This window comes from Micropterus salmoides, unplaced genomic scaffold (genome assembly GCF_014851395.1).
Source record: "Micropterus salmoides isolate LMB-PRFRI ecotype aquatic unplaced genomic scaffold, ASM1485139v1 Ms_hic_scaffold_12, whole genome shotgun sequence".
In the NCBI taxonomy this organism is placed as follows: domain Eukaryota; kingdom Metazoa; phylum Chordata; class Actinopteri; order Centrarchiformes; family Centrarchidae; genus Micropterus; species Micropterus salmoides.
This window is the reverse complement of record NW_024040263.1, coordinates 30,330,193-30,348,029: the sequence shown is the minus strand read 5'-3', so window position 1 is coordinate 30,348,029 and position 17,837 is coordinate 30,330,193. Positions and strand designations below refer to the sequence as shown.

Genomic DNA, 17,837 nt, shown 5'->3' with positions numbered 1-17,837 from the left:
GGAGTGGGCGTGGTCAGTCTGACATGGGAAAGTGGGTTAAATTCCAAGCATTCTCTTACATCTGAAGCCACACGGTTTCTGGTCTGTCTTCTCTACAACTTATCTCACATCTTGTGTGTGTTTGTGAGGGGCCTTTGCCAAGCCCAATGGCTATGGAAAAACAATTTAACTGGATTTAATTTGTTGCCCCCCCCTTCCTCCTCCTTCCTCTTCCCCTTGTGTGTATTTTTTTTTCTTCTTTTCTTTTGTGCGCCTCTGAGAGGTAGGGAATTCATCCTGTTTGGCACCTCCATGCCCAGTCCGAGCTCGCTTTGAAAGTTAGACAGGCCAGGTTTCATGGTAGCTTTAAGGTCTCCAGTCATGAGTGAATTGTCACCAGAGAATGCTTGCCATATGTGATGCTAAAACGAGAGGTAGTTTTTATCTTAGGACGCAGGCGTGGATTATTTTTCCTTTAGAATATGTTGGGCAACTCTCAGTCACATCTATCATCTCATTTCTTGTGATTTATTTTATCAGTCTAAGCTCCATGTTCCAAAGGGTTAACAAGCACAATGAAACCATGTTGCCAAGAGCCCTGACCACTTTTTCCATTCTTGCTGGAAAGTTTCCAGTGCTATTTATATGAAACCACAGGCTCGACAATCAAGAAACCCAACTTGGCCCTGATGAAGTACTATCCATTATCCTAAAGTTCTGTTTCACTTAAATCGTTACGTAGAAAACATACAACATTGTTATTTGTAGAAGATGTAGCTGGCGTGGAAGGAATCGCTGTAGTGTTTGGCTGCTGCCCACATAATTTGTGTACAAACTAACAGGTAAGGTTATTAGAAAGCCGAAACCGCTTCACAAACACAACTTTACTTTATTATCAGTATGTCATTTCCGCAGGCTGCTGCACTGCATATAAATATAATACATTCCCAGAAGAGGGCAGTGAAAGGCACGCATCTTTATTTCACTTTAACTGAACAACAAACAATTTACATGTATTTCAAATCAAATACATGGTATTGTCAAAATTGAGTCGGAAGAGCCAAATCATAAACCATTGTGTGTCAATGACACTTAAAGGACAGTGTATTTTTGTGCGACATGTTTAAGACATGCTTTAATGTTTCATGTATTTTTGGGTACTTTTGGCTACCAAAATATTACACACTATTTTGTAAATGTACTTGAAGTATGACAAGTGTGGTTTTGTACCTGAATTCAAAACAAAATGCATATATGTATATGAAAAGTAAATAGTAAAGAATTGTACCTGCACCTAAACCTAAACTTGACATTGTAATCTGAAACATACACACACATCCAAAGCTATTTTATTTATTATTATAAGGAGAGGAACAAGCTTATTGTTTAACGCAAGACAAGGTTTTCATGCTTTCTGTGGCAGAGGTTTTCATAACCCAACCAATCTGTGCATATTACCATTCAGCAACTCACCACTGGGCTATAACTGCTGCAAGTGCGTGCATCTGCACTGTATGCACATTTATGTGTTCTCATTTGATCAATAATTCATAACTGGCAAACTGACACAAGAATGTCTACCTTGTACTTACTGAATACTTGCAGTATATTAACGTTGCACTAATCAATATTTTTATATAACCACGGGAAGATATATGTGATGTGAAAGGTGTTGCTCCTAGTAACAAATACACAGAATTACCACTTCAGCTCTACAGAGCATTTTACCATCTTTCAGCTCATTGTTGTCGTTTTCCAGCTGCAGTTCTGATAAACCCGCTGCACGCACACACACACACACACACAAAACATACCCAGTACCAAACAGCAGACAGACAAAATAAGTAGATAACATAGTGGAGCATTTTGATAAACAGCCGGAGCTAATTATTGAGAATAAATAGTGGATATTCTTGGGTGGTCAGTAACACAACTCGAAATAAATGCTACTATCGCTTCATGTCAGATGGATGTGTCACAATATCTCACAATATCTGCTTTATGAAGTGATGTCATTGTTGTGTTTACCACTTCTGGCACTGCCCCTAATGGCCCCCCCAAAAACTCTAGTAATGCAGCTTTAATTAGCAGTCAGCCTTAACTTTGTACATTAAATAAATTAAGAATAATAGTACATAGGCTAACAAGTACAGTGTCATTTTGGTGGAAATGTACTAGAACACACACACATTACTAATAATAAGGTAATAGCCTAACTAATAATTATTTTTCCAGTATCAGAAATCACCAGGTTTGTGACCTCGGTTTCCCTTCAGTCAGCTCTCAATTCAGTTCAGCTTTATTGGCTTGAATGTCAAACAACAATGTTGCCAAAGATTAAAATATAATACAAAAGAACAATTCATTTTATACAGTTCATTAAATAAAAAAAAAAGGAAACAGTAAAAGTGTGTGTTTGTGTTGAATATGTTAAAATATTTCAAAAATAAAACAGTGTGTCAGGTGTGCTGTGAATTCAATTAATATGGTTAATGAAATAAATAAATGAAACAGTAAAAGTGTGTTAAAAAATTCTCTCTCTCTCACTGTGTCTCCCTCCCTCTCTCCCTCTCTCTCTCTTTCTCTCTCACTGTGTCTCCCTCCCTCTCTCCCTCTCTCTCTCTTTCTCTCTCACTGTGTCTCCCCCCCTCTCTCTCTCTCTCTCACTGTGTCTCTCTCTCTTTCTCTCACTGTGTCTCTCTCTCTCTCTCTCTCACTGTGTCTCCCTCCCCCCCTCTCTCTCTCTCTCTCTCTCTCTCACTGTGTCTCCCTCCCCTCTCTCTCTCTCTCTCTCTCACTGTGTCTCCCTCCCCCTCTCTCTCTCTCTCTCTCTCACTGTGTCTCCCTCTCTCTCTCTCTCTCACTGTGTCTCCCTCCCCCTCTCTCTCTCTCTCTCTCTCTCACTGTGTCTCCCTCCCCCTCTCTCTCTCTCTCTCTCACTGTGTCTCCCTCTCTCTCTCTCTCTCACTGTGTCTCCCTCCCTCTCTCCCCCCCCTCTCTCTCACTGTGTCTCACTATGTCTCCCTCCCTCTCTCTCTCTCTCTCTCTCTCTCTCACTCACTCGCTGTATCTCTCAACCTCACCTCAGCAGACGGAAGCATCCATGGAGGGCTCGTGCAGCAGTCCTCTGCCTTACTTCCAAAACCACTTTTCAACATGACATAAAAAGCAAACCCCGGCTCTTCCAGCCAGAAACTCGCCGTTTTCAGTCTTCGCAGCATCCCAGCGGTACCAATTTACCAACTTAGTTTTTTTTTTCCTCTTCTATTTATTTTATTTTTTTTACCCTCCCTCCCCCCCGCTGCACGGACACCCCTCCCCTGTAGCTCATCATCCATTCCCGGAGATAAATCCATTCCCTGGGAATTAAAGGAGCTTGCTCGTCTTTTTGTTTGTTCACTCCGGGGATCCGCATGGATGTGGCAGCGGTAGAGGGGATGTCTCTGCCGGGTATCCGACTCCGGAATCGGCCGACGCAAGTGATGCCGAACCAGAAGAAGGTCAGGGCGAGACGGAAAAGACGAAAGGAGTTGCTTTTGATCCAGATATGCTTGTTCGGCGGCTTGCTCCTGGTCGTGACGGGGTTCTCCTACTTAGCGGAACATTCAGGTGAGCGTTTCTCCGTTTGTTCGGCTCCTGTGTGGAGCGCTGGGAGAGCAGAGAAGGGGAGCTGGATTCCCCCAGCAGTTAGCTTGTTCCCCCACAGTAACGGTGCATGTTTGCCTCTGTAACATCTCACCAGTTAACTGTCTTCATTTGTCACCAAACGCACAGCTGAGCTGTGAACTGTAAAGGGACAGTAGTGTGAAAACCATCGTGCTTTCATCTTAATCTTCCTGTTATCAATTAAGCTGAATGTTACTCTTAATTTTCCCACAGGCACTTATAGTGTGGCACATTTGATTGATTGGTTAAGGTTTCATTGTAAAGTGGGACTGTTCCGTTTGAGGCTGAAAGTTGTGCTCTCTAATATTCTTCCAAAATCTTTTATTTTGTAGTAAAAAAAAAACGTGTGTTCTGTGTCATTTACAGGAGAAGATGTCTGTGGCTTTATAAAAAAAAAAAAAACAGCTTGCATTTTATCATTCTGTTAACATGTGTGGAAACCAAGTAGTTAAAGAGAGTTGGATCCTCTTAACCAGCCCTGGTCTGGCCTAAAGTGGGTGTCTGTACTGTCACACAGGTCTATAATGGGAATTCATCTGAGCTTTATCTATGGGGAACTGTTCTGGGTGGAGGGATGCAGGGGCTCCTGAATGTTCAGGTGTTAGAGCTGCAGAGGGAAATCAGGGCAGTGAGCCCCAGGGTATATAGGCCCACACCTTTCCAGGTTACTGCAAATGTGTCTCTCTCCCTCGCTCTAACTTTACTTTAGGGGTGTACAGGCATGCTTGTCAAATGATTAGTATTGCCAAAGCATCCAAATGCAATCAGATGAAACCCTGGTAATAAAGAAACTGCAGCACTCAGTTTCCTCACAGAAAACATCTGTACCACTTGACTTGATGTCTGCGCGTTCCTCCCTTTCTATCTTTGACTGTGCCCCCCAACACTCCTCTTAATTACTGAGTCAGCGTCAGTTAAAGTGAGATGCATTTATCACTTTTCATGGACAGAAGGCCTGCATGAATATTCATACACTCATGATTTGTGCATCATCAGTAGGACTTTTTTTTCCCTCTTCTTCTTCTTTCCTCCGCACCGCGTATCCTGGATACATGGAAATGCAACAGTGCTGCTCTCTGCATGTGCTCTAAATTAGAGGTGAACAAGAGACGACACCGGCGCGTTTAATGCATTTCCGTTGTCCCCATTGTGTTCTTGTTAAGTCTTAATCAGCTTGCCGGAATATCAATTAAAGTTGATTATTTATGATGCGCTTAATGAAGTTCTGCTAAATTGAGCTTGATGTTGCGGAGCTGGAAGCGGAGCACTCAACGCCTCCTCACAGGGGCACATTTATCATTCCCACACTCCTCTTCTTCTCGCCGTGTGCGAGATTGCGAGAGATAGACGGAGGGAGGGGAGCAGTGGCACGCAAACCTGCCGCTGTAACTGCTGTGTGTGGTGTAGTGAAGGTGAGGCCAGGTGAGAAGTTCAGCCATGCCCCGAGGACTGTTGAATAACTGCGCTTTTTAATTCTATCTGAATCCCTCTCTTAGGCCAGACTTGTGGTTGGCAGGGTGGAAAGGGCAGAGTGCTCCTGCTGGGCCCTCTGAAGTATGAAATGAATTCATTGGTGTTGCTGCTTTCTTGAAGAATGTGCAGATGTAGCCACAGTGGGAGCCCCACTTTGTGCGCTGCACTGTGGCTCCACCCCCACCCCCCACCCCCACCTCAAGAGGATTTTGTTTTGGAAAATCATGAAATTCCCCTTCAATGTATGAATTGGGGGGAGGGAGGGCGAAACTGAACTGACACATCTGTGGTGCACTCCTCCAGCTGTTCACTAACCTACTATTACATAAAGAATCAAACTTTAATGGGACAGAGAAGACAGCCCTGGCCATTAAAAATACAACAAATTGCTTGACACGCACTTTGGTTCCTGCAGCATCCCAGCAACGCAAACAAACATGTAACTGCTGCGTAGAAATGGAAAGGCCCAATTCGTGATGGTAAAATGTGCTGAGACACAACAGAGCTGAAAAGATTAATCGATTAGTCGAATGACGGAAATTTAATTGATGACTATTTTGGTGATCGATTAATTGTTCTAGTAATTTTTCAAGCAAAATGCTGCTTTTCTCTGCTTCATATCAAAGCTGGCACAGCGCTCTGCTGTACATTAAAAGTCCCTTTGCATTAGGACTGGGTTTCAGTCAGTGCTTTTTCAGGTTCGTAATCTTCATTAACGCCCCTGTGCACTGAGATTTTGGGCTGTCACAGGCGAAAGTTGACTTTTGTAGAGCTGCAGCGCTTAGTTGATTGATCAATTATTCAAGTGACAGAAAATTACAAAACTAATCAGCAGATAAATAGATCATGAGCGTCTGCTGGCGACCGATATTTGCTGACCCTGGTTTACAAACCAATCAATCAGAATTACTCATGAAACGATGAGCTAACCTAAGGCTCCTGCTAAAACATATTTACCTCAATCAATCAGTCAATTTGCAAAATCAGCATTTCAAGTTACCCTCTTTTCTGCCGTGACTGGCTTTACAATCTCCTACCTGTCTTTTTGGATACACAGAAGTAGCAGCATATGGTCAAACCTGGTTTATTGTTTTGTATATTCAAAACATGAGGGAGTCCCAGATGGACGGCGTGACTTGACGACGCGTCTCTACTTGCTTTTTTCTTTCCCAGCTCTGCGATTCACCATGCATTCATCGCACCATCTGATATGCCTCAAAATTGGCATTGCACAGTCTGACACAGATCGAGACAGAGACTTTTTTAGAGACATGCGATGAACTTGTTAGATTGTTGTTATCCCACCTTCTCTTATTATTTAATCAGTCTGGTTTTTTTTTTCATTTGTATGATGTTTTATTTATACAAGCTCATATTCCAAAGTAACTAAACAAATATGGTTTTTGTATCTATACTGAAACTCAGGTATCAGATCACAGTTTCAGTTTTTCTACGTCTTTATGTATGAAAATGCACCATCTAGATGTTGTAGCTGCATTGAAAATGCCCTTGAATCTATTTTGAAAGTACTTTTCACTGTGACAAACCTCTTCCAGGCTTCGCCGTCTCCAGCCCCAGCAGCGAGGACCAGGGGAGATGGGGAGGGAGGAGGCTACTGCAGGAAATGGACAACAGCAGCCTGGAGGAAATGGAGAGTGAAGGCTCTAAGAACTGCACTCCTCCAGGTAAGACAGGATGAAAGAACGAGGACAAGCGCCCCCCCCCCCTCCATTTTTTGCTCTCTCCTCCCCTTCCAGAACCGAGAGAGGGAGATGGAAAGAATGAGAGAAAGTGGGAATCAAATGATCGCCCCGCATATTCTGTCTTTTCTGGTCCCCGTTATTTTCTCTTTCTGACACGGGGTAACCCAGATTGTGAGGTCAGGTGATTTCCCATGAGCACAGGCTACGGCAGGCGGCGACATTCTTGCTGCCTCAGCTGTTTTCACTCGTTCTCCGTCATATTTGTTGTTTTTTTTTTTTAGGATCCTGCAGGTTTCATTCTCACACCCTCCACCTAGCTTCCCCTCTCCATCTCACACCAACTCTCCCTTCATGGCTCCCATTCCCTACCTCTGCGTCTCCCTCACGTTTTTTCCCCACGGTGGCCACATCTCAGAAAGAAATTCCCTGTTTCCATGGCGACATTTTATCTTATCATCAACCAGCGACTTCTGTTTGAGGCACTCAAGGATAGCGTGCGGGGAGGCTGAAGGCATTTTGTGTGGCTCCTTGTTTGTAAAGTTTAACATCACTCGATCCAGTTAAAAAGGGTTGAAAACATCCATGTGTAGCTGACCTTAAAATTATGAAACGCTTTCATGTCATATGTAACCACGTCTTATCGGACCAATTCTTACGCATGCACGGACTCTCACCATCACCCATATCTGTTGCTATTTTTAGAAGTAGATTGAAGGAAAGATGATGTTCATTCCTGTTATAATTGATGTGTACGAGGTAGGATGGAGAGGGGTGATTTTGCTGCAGATCACATTTGTCTTTTTTTACCTTGAGCAGGAGAGACTGTTGGCCTCCCTTCAGAGGGAGGGACAGTTCACTCGTGAGCTCATTAAGCAAAATGACTGTCATCAATCTCCTGTTTCGCCCTCCCAAGGTTGCCAGTGTCTTCTATAAAAGGGAACCGAGGTCAAAGTTCAACTTGTTCTGTTATCCTGCTTATTATACAGTTGCTGCTCTTTCCTCCTCTCGTGCTAAATATAAAGCACATACCCCAGTGGCCTCAGGCCCTGCCACCCTCTTGAGGACTGCAAGGTTTTTGTTTTAAAAAAAAACCCATGGCCCTCTCTGCTGATTTCTACTCCTGTGCCTGGTATGAGACACATAAAGCATACCCTCGTGGGGAGTACATGAGTCATTCCTCATCTGACCTTTGAGAGGGATGAATCTGCGTGTTTCAAAAAGATGGTGGAGGTGTGAAGAGAAGGATGTCCAAGCAGTACTCATGGGCTGTAGCGTGACAGCAGGTGTATTTTGGATGTTTATCTCCACAACTGTTTTTTTTAATCAGTAGCAAAAACTGTTTAGTCTGTAAATTATGGCAGAATTGTAAAATAATTCCATTTCAACCTCCCAGAGGTTGAGATACTTGTTTTGTCCAACCAACTGTCTAAAGGTCTCCTATTTGAAACAGCCTAGTAACCTGAGGAGTGATCGATCTTTACTTGACATGTTGCCTGTTTTGTCCTTTTCTACTTGTGTATTGCATCTGTATACTTTCCCTGACAAGGAACTATGGATGTGAATTAGCATTCTTGATAAATTCTTGCATGTTTTTATTTTTTACTGATTTCATTAATTTGCTCTGCACCTATTATATAAACAAATAAAGTAAAGTAAATAATGGTTGCTGTTAGTTCAGTGTTTACTGCAGCGTCCCGGGTTCAAATCCATCCTGTAGCCCTTTGCTGCGTGTCGCTCCATATCTGTCTCCCTCTTTCATCTCTTCATCCACTCTGCTATCAAATAAAGGCAAAAGATGCCCCAAAAATATCTTCAAATTAAAAAATTAACTGACTTCGTTCATCCAGCGCCATAGGCTAGTCTCTGTGAAGTCACCCATACGTTTCTGAAGCGCTGTGAAGCTCAATGTGGGCTCTGGCCGTCGCCGTCTTCACCTTGGCTACTCCAGAAATGGGCAAAGAGGTGGAGCGTGCGTCTGTACTTCTACTCTTTTTTTTACCATGCTTTAGGCATGTTTATTTAAGCTGTGAAGTTGGACATTTTAACATGGAGGTCTATGGAGGTTGACTCGCTTTTGGAGCCAGCATCACGTGGCTGTTTTTTTTTTTTACCATAACCATGATGCTCCTCTAACCTAAAAGGGTAAATCCACCTATTTTCCACATCATAATCTGTTTACAAGTGTTGTGGAGTACTCTATGTGAAATATGTTGTATAAAGCCTTTTGTTGCTCCATAGGGAGCTGTGTGGAGTTCACCAGACCTCTGTGGTCCACTCCTCATCAGCTCAAGGCCGGATATTCCCATAACATGCGGACACATGGCTGCTAGCAACTTGCCCGCTTGAAACACATTCCTGAGGACCTCTCTCCATTTTTCCAAGGCCATCACTGGTTTTGTTTCTGGTTGGGAACCCCCATCTTGTTTATTACAGCCATGTGTAACGTCAACTACTGACGTAACTACGCTCGCCGTAGCCTGGTTTATGCGCCATAGCCTGGTTTATTCCAATGTAATAGGCGGCTCCAAACCAGCTGATGGAAATGCACATATTTCGCATTTACTTTCTTTTTTCTTTTTTGCGACATTTCAAAAGTCAGCTTAAAATTCGTATGACAATTAGATGGAAACGTGGCTATTCAGTGTCAAAGTTCATAGTGATAGAATTGAGGGAGAAGTAGGAAACTAGGAAGCTGAATCGTTTTAACCAAGCGCAGACATAGAGAATTAGGCACAAGGCAGAGCAGGTTCTCTTTATCAGAGTTTATTAACATAAAGTACACAACTTACAACCAATGTCAGGGAGGCGAAAAACCGAACAGAATCCAACACAAAGGAATCCAAAAAGAAATCCAGACATGGGTACTGATAGTTGAATAATGTGGGAATAAAGCCGACTATTTAAAAACGATAAAATATTCTTTGTGTGGTGCATCAACGGTGATAAATTATCCGAAAGTCCCGCGAGGTGCGGACAACTCGGCACAACACCAGTGAAGCTGGAGCTCCGTCTCCCCAGCAAGTGTTCGTCTTCCGCCACCACATACACGCACACACGCTACGCCTACACATGCGCACTGACGACTCAGGGTTAGGGTCACAATTTTGGATTTATTTACACACTTTTAAAAACATTTATTGGAAGTTTTTTCTTTTTACATGTTTGTTTACAGCATTAAACCTTGAAATGTATATTGTAATAGGCTGAACATTCACTTATTGGGAGAAAACTGGTAGTAAAATCATACGTTGAGCACCCCCATATCGCCAAAATGGCACGATCCTTGTTCCGCTGCGAAGCTTCGACTGTCAGATTGACAGTCGAATCAGGCTCCGCCCATCGAAGCATCGAATCTTCGACCAGCCCTAAGACACACACTCATGTGAGGCACGTTAGGCAATCAACCGGGAAGACAGATAAGAAATAAAGTAGACTAAGACACAAGTTTTAAAATAAAACAGAACTCAAACCAAGACCATGACAGAATCAGACTGATCATCTCAAAATTGTGCACTGGTGCTAATGCGTCTGACTTCTGACACAGAGGATGGCAAAATCAACTGACACACTGCCAGTGCCCTCTCATTATTAACCTGCACTGACCATCACTTTCACTTGTTAAAATGACAAACGTCATTAAACAGGACGACTTGTCTGTTGTCAGATTAAAGTGCTCTCTGCATGCTGGTGCTCCGCCAAAGATCATTTGTCATCTCTGCAACACCACCGTACAACTGCGAGGGTAGTTCCCACACAGAGTGATACCTCTTCTCTTGTAAAGCGTGTCAATTTCAGAGTACCACTCTCCATTTAAACGTTCATTCATGTTATCGATCAAGCTCCTGACAAATAAGTAGTCCCACATTCAGTAGGCTGATACACCTGTTATTTCAGTGTGACAGATGGTCTGCATATTTAATCAACATTTAGGAAAATATAAGTTAAGGATTATGAGTGAGTATTAGATTAGACTCCATATTGGCAGATACCCAATATCAAAGGACTCAGATAGTGATCAAGTCCGAAAACCTACTAAAAACCAAAGATGTGGGCCTCGAGGTGGCACAAGGGTGGACTAAAAATAATAGATAAAGTAATAAAGTTGATTCTCAACATTGATTTTATCACATTTCTGTCAATCGGCTAATGAACGTATCGACTAGTTTTCTGTGTGATCATGTAGCTTTCACAAGTATTTGTACAAAACAGTCAAAACAGCTTGCCAGCCACAGAGCAGAGCACAAGCCTGGCTGATGAGGAAGCATCCCAACACGAGCTCTTTGTTGGGAGGCACTCACTGATTGTTGCCTGAAATTAAAGGCCTGCTGATCGAGTGCTCGAAAGATGAGGGGGAGAGAAAGTCAGATAGACTGAGAGGGAGAGAAAAGGGCCCTCATTTGCAAATTCCCCCCTCCCAGCCACACATGAAACAAGCCATCACACCCGTCGTTATGTCTCCCTCCCTGATTTTAATTGTGAGGACCCCGTCGCTTCCATGGATTCAGACACTTGTTTAGTCCTCCCACCCCTTCCCCTCACTGTCATTTTTCAGTTAAGGGAAAAAAGAGGGGAGGCATGGTTACATCTTAGTTACTTTGTCACTTCCAGTCCCTGCTTGCACTGCCCCTGCTCCCTTGAGGTTTACAAATTGCTGAAAACGTCAAAAAGAGTTTCCTAGCTTGTAAAGAGGTGGTGTGTTCACACGCTGCATGTGTGGTTGTGAGTGTTGATTTGTGTGCGAGGTGAATACAAGCAATCTTCCTTCCTTTTGTCATGGAAAACAAGAGTTGTTCATTTTAATGACTTTGCTGCTCAAATTTAGGCCACAATGTACTTTGATGCCACTCGTTTGTGGTGGAAAATAAGAAAAAGGCCATTGCTTTTGAAGATGTGTGAGGAAGGGGGAGATTAATCTTAACGTAGTTTTCATCTGCAGTAAAGCTGATAAAATGTACTTTTAACACACGTCCATGCACGTTACTCCTTCAGTGTCACACACCACCACAGTCCCCATGCATCTTCTTCTTTCTCTCTCTTTTCTTTTATTCTCTCAAACACGCTTGCAAACACAGGTGGTTAATGTAAGCCCCTGAGCAGCTCGGTGTACAGTGCCTGTGTGATTAGACCGATAGCGCTCTGCGTACGCCGTACATGTGACTGCTCTCTCAAGTGGTCTTTCCCCAGAGGACAGTCCTCCGTTATTAAAGATCCTCTCCTCTCCGCTCTGCTCAGCTCCGACGCAACACATTTTAGGTAAGGAAGCTGCCACTGTATGACTTAATCAGGGCTTCCCTGTGAGGAATGTGGCGTGTGTGCACGCATGCTTCTGGCTGCAAGTTGCACCATTAGGAATCTATCCTCTCTAGAATAGTATTGATTAATGCGAGGGTGCTGGCCCTGGGTTCAGCAGGTAGGAGTGTGTAGCGGTTTGTTCACCATGTGTGAGTACTTGTGTGTGTGTGTGTGTTTTTGCTCATGCTTGACTCACGTCACGTGGGCAGCCTCCTAGCTCCTCCCCGTGTGCCAGAGGCAAGTAAGGCAAGTAAGCATCACCATATGTTAATACAGCCGATGCATTAATCAAATCAGAAAAAATGATCACTGCCTAATACCCCGACAATAGACCCCCACTAATCAAATGACAAATTGACCCAGGGAGCTCCCAGAATGATTTCCTCTGAGAAATCAATGCTGCCATATTACAGGCTTAGCTCTGAGTGGGCTGCTGCTGCCTTCAAAACACAATGCAACAACTGTATTAACAGTTGCAGATGGTGGCAAAGTTCTTTCATAACTGCCTAACGTGCAGATTGGCAAAGTCATCTTGTTGCGATATTGCAGGAGCTCTGTGCTCAGGGGAATAAGACCAATCCATCACAGCAATTAGCTAGAGAGTCAGAGTCCCCTCTACATCCTGCTCCTGCTGATTCACTGCCTGTTTATGCCTCTTCTGTAGGTAGAACATGTATCCAACATTATTTGCTGTTTGTCTCTTACTGCTGTTTTCCTTTCTTTCCTTGCTCACTGATTGTCATGTTTCCTCTCTGTCTCTCTCCTATCTCTTCCCACATTCGAAGGAAAGGCTTCCCGGTTCCTCTGCTGAATTATAGAGCTCCGGTTGTTTGCCAGCAGCAAAAGTAGCTTGACACACCTTTAAAGATTCATCCTACTGGTGTGGCTGTGAGCAATGTTGAAGCTGTTTCCTGAGGGCCACAAACATCCTCCTTTCCAAAGAGCTTTAGAGGACATAGCAAAGTATTTTTCTAAACAGCATGTTTATATGTATACAGTGACTGGGTTGCAGGCTCCTCAGCGTGTCTCTGTTGTTTCCATTTGAGCATTTGTGGCGTTTTATATTGAATATCTTTATTAGACAAGACCTGCTTCTTTACTCTTTGCATTTGTTGTTCATTTTTAACTTGAGAAAAGTTCTGCATTGTTTTCTGTAACGTTACAGTACATGCTCCTCTTAACTCATTGGACAGCACTGATTACATGGCTACTGAAATGGGTGCAATAGGTGAAATTATCTTTCTTTCTGTAATGGTAGGGCATTTTCTTTATGTCTTCTTCAGGTGTCATTTAATGGTGCAGCTAGGTCTGTCACGATAACTATTAGTTATCGACATATCGTACAGTATATGAACATGACCTTGATAACTTCTGCTGACCTCGATATTGCCAGTTGTGTTTACATGCTTGTTTGTTTATGTTTGTATTATGAATTTTTTCCAACATTTTAGCATCATTAGCAACATCATGCCAGAATAGAATAAAAAGCAGGATTTCCCCCACCTTTATAAGACTTGGGACACAGCGCCTAAGCCAAATAAACAGAAAAAAACTATGCTGAGACACGTTTTGTTGTCATTTCTGGTTGCACTGCTTCTGTCCTCGTCGTCCTCTCTGTGTCGGAGTTTCACTGTGTGCGGGGCTCAGGCAGCTCTTCCCCACACAGCCACAGCGGCAGTGAACCGGGTGACGTGAAGTTACTCAAGTTAATTGGTGTCTTTACCGACGACTGCATAATAAGTCCAAATGGACTTGGTTTCAAAGCCGTACTCCACAGCTCCGACGTGGGAACATTTTGGGTTTAAAAACAGTGGCCACAAAAAGGAGCAATACAAGTGTTACATGTTATGTGCCAAATGTTTGATATTTATTTAAAGCTTCAGTGTGTAAGATTTAGTGTCATCTAGTGGTGAGGGTTGTGAATTGCAACCACCTGTCCAGTCTACCACTGCCCCCTAACCTTTCAAAGAGCGTAGGACAGCTACGGTGGCTGACACAGCACAAAAGGTGTCTCTTCTGAGACAGCAGAGAGTGGCCAGTCAAGAAATTAGGTTTCTTTAGGTATATTTATTAAGTTATTATATTTACTTAATTATTCAGTAAAACCATGTGTTATTGTGACTTGGCCTCTGACAGATAACATGGAAAATGTAAGCCAAGAGTGTGAAACACTGTTTCTGCACCGCAGTCCATTATAGGGCTGAACGATTTTGGAAAATAATCTAATTGCGATTTTTTAAACAATATTTATCAATATAAATAGATTTAATATGTGATTAATTTTTAAGTTCTTTACCTTCTGTATTATTCAAAATGGACAAGCAGTAAATCAGTGTATAGTCTGACCAACACAATATTAGATAGATGGAACTACACTGTTCTTTCTTGTGGGTCAGGCCTGTGTTATGATGAATTAGGTAAAATTATTATTATAAGCAATAGTGGAGAAGATATATCAAATTACAATATGAGAAAGATAATTTGAGTCAAGTCATGGCATTAAATAATATGCAGCCTGCTTGACACACCTCTGAAAGAGCTGTCAGAAAACGTTATTCCCCTAAATGTGCTCTGCCTGGAGATACTGGGGAAATGTGTCCGTAGGTTGATGAATGAGGATCAAACACTGAAACAAAAACAGTGCAGCACATGCCGTGATCTGAGAAACATTCGCTGCAGAATCTATTTGTTGAAGAGAGAGGGGAAAAAAACAATAAACAAGTTGTCCTGAGGTGCCATCCAGCCTTGGGTTATGAGTCCTGCACTGTACCAACTGAGCTAACCGAATAACATGGTGAAACAAGTCAATGTTATGCCTTATATTCTCATCCACCATCTAATGGTTGAAAATAATGCTCTGATGCAAAACTTATTTGCAGAGCCCTGCTGTATATTACTTCTACTTCTTCTTCTAACGTAATAAAAAAATAATGGTTTATTATGTATATACACCACTGAAAACATAGTTATGGATTTTATAATTGCATTTCTGTCGATAGATAGATAGATAGATACAATATGTAGTTTTTTAATGATAGCATTTACTGTATTAATAAAACACTTTTGTACTTCCTTTTTTTCATTGGGCTGTAACTACACTTAGAAACTAACAACACAACATTTTCTCTGTTGCTTGCAACAGCCACAGTTCTGCTTCTTATGTGAAGGTATCGGGTCAAGTTTTAGCTATTCACGATCCCGAGCCTCTCTCTGACTACACCACAGCTAACGACATGCACTCCTCTAACACCATAAAACAAACAGCTCCCAGCACAACACAAACTCCACAGAAGGATAAAAACCAACAACAAAGTTTTATATGCCGAATCCTGTCAGACCAAACAAGAATCACACGATGTCAGGCGAAAACAGTCAGAAAGGCTTGAGTCAGGGAGAGAGCTCCGCTTTGTTTTGGAACCAACAACACAGACACAGAGTTGACTTTCATCCTGGTGGACAGGTAAACTAACATTTCTGCAAAGAATGCAAAATATATTGTGATTTTGTGTTTTAGTTGGCTCAAGTTAGATAACTTTAGCTCGCCTGCTCATGGTGCAAAATACTCTCTGTGTGGCTTTCTACATTACTTCACCAGCTAACGTGATCCATATTACTGTCCTGTGGACCACTGTATTATGTCAAAGTGTTGATTTCAGCATAAAGGGGGGGGGGGGGCTATTACTTTGATATTGTGAGGAAAGAATGAAAGAAAAACTATGTATGACTATACTACTCTGAAGCCAATTTCTTGCTCTGCCTAAACCAGACTAAACCTGCCAACACACACACACATGTGCTGCACGTAGCACATTAAAAGTTAAGGTGCAGGGAGTATGTGATAAAGTGTTTGATGTGTTCTAAGAATATGAACATTTCAATCTGTCAGATTGCCTTATCGGAGGATAAGCTCTTCACATGAACAAGCTGAGGAGCTGAGAGGCTTTGATGGTGATTGACAGATCCGCAGCTCCCAAAGGGTAGACCAGCCAGCTTGAGACCTACCAAGGGATAGGAATATAAATAGCTAAACGGAATTATTGTCCTGATCAGAGTGAGATAAGTTGTTGCATAATTTGATGACATGTAAACATAACTGATATATTTACAGATAAAATCTGTCCTTGAAAGCTACTGCTGCATGGAATTCACTTTTTGACACGGAAATGTCAGCCAATGGGAAGCATATCTGCTTTGACTATAGGGATGTGAAAAGGTGATCAGGTTTTTGTGGCCCAGATCCTGAGCCTGTCCCTTGGCTTAAACATTCCGAATCTGCCAATACCGAGTCCAATCCAGTACTTGAACTTAACTGTTGATTAAATATGTTTCTCACACATTCAAATAATAATAATCTGTAGACTACTAAATCTGACTTTTTTTTTCCACTAGCAACTTCATCCAAATAATGGAGGTCCTGGTTCAAACCTTTAAAGTTTCTTTTTCAGTGGTTCAGGCTGGTGGTGGTGGTTTAATGGTGTGGGGGATATTTTCTTGGGACACTTTGGGCCCCTTATTGTGCATTTGGGATGTGGTGGAACAGGAGATTTGCATCATTGATGTGCAGCCGACAAATCTGCATGTCGATATGGACATGGCTTCCCTGACCACCGGTGTCCACCACGGTGTTCGAGGGTTACCGCCCCTTGAGGCACCTAAGACCTTGAGACCACAGCTTTCCGCTGCAGCTTCGGCAATAGAGGTTTTGAACATTGCCCACTCATGTTCAATGTCCCCAACCTCCACAAGGATGCCAGAAAAGCTCCGCCGGAGTTTTGAGTTGAAGATCTCACAGACAGGGGCCTCCTCCAGACGTTCCCAGTTCACCCGCACTACTCATTTGGGTTTACCAGGTCTGTCCAGAGTCTTCCCCCACCCCTGACCCAACTCACCACCAGATGGTGATCAGTTGATAGCTCCACCCCTCTCTTCACCCGAGTGTCCGAAACATGCGGCCTCAAATCAGATGAAACGATTACAAAATCGATCATCGATCTAAGGCCTAGGGTGCTCTGGTACCATGTATCCTTATGCTCGAACATGGTGTTCGTTATAGACAATCCATGACTAGCACAGAAGTCCAACGACAAACACCCACTCAGGTTCAGATCAGGGGGGCCGTTCCTCCCAATCACGCCTCACACGCCCACATGCGCGTTGAAGTCTCCCAGCAGAATTATGGAGTCCCCTACTGGAGCCCCATACAGAACTCCATTCAGGGTCTCCAAGAAGGCCAAATACTCTAAAATGCTGTTTGCTGCATATGCACAAACAACAGTCAGAGTCCCCCCCCCCCCCCCCCCCCCACTACCCGAAGGCGTAAGGAGACGACCCTCTCGTTCACCGGAGTAAACTCCAACGTAGCGGCGCTCAGCCGAGGACTTGTGAGTATCCCCACACCCGCCTGGCGCCTCACACCTTGAGCAACTCCAGAGAAGAATAGTGTCCATCTTCTATCAAGGAGTACGGTTCCAGAACCGAAACTGTGCGTGGAGGTCAGCCCCACCAGATCTAATTGGTAGCGCTCCATCTCCCGCACAAGTTCCAGCTCCTTCCTCCACAGAGAGGTGACGTTCCACGTCCCCAGAGCCAGCCTCTGCCGCCCGGGTCTGGTCCGTCGAGGCCCCTGACCTTCTCTGCCAGCCATGTGGCAGCGCACCCACCATCTCATCCATACATATAAGTTTTATTGAAAATGTTATTAATAACTGAAAAGCAGTTAATTGG

At 43.2% G+C, this 17,837-nt stretch overlaps 1 protein-coding gene across 1 annotated transcript in view; it reads left to right on the top strand.

Annotated features, from left to right (window-relative positions):
* The first annotated feature begins 3,050 nt into the window (after positions 1 to 3,050).
* The window catches only part of slc24a3 (solute carrier family 24 member 3), a 59,071-nt gene continuing 44,284 nt past the window's right edge, over positions 3,051 to 17,837 (top strand). The window contains exons 1-2 of the mRNA XM_038714541.1: positions 3,051 to 3,588; positions 6,675 to 6,803. Coding sequence (XP_038570469.1) covers positions 3,393 to 3,588; positions 6,675 to 6,803 — 325 coding nt within the window. The 5' untranslated portion in view covers positions 3,051 to 3,392. The remainder of the gene's footprint in view (positions 3,589 to 6,674; positions 6,804 to 17,837) is intronic.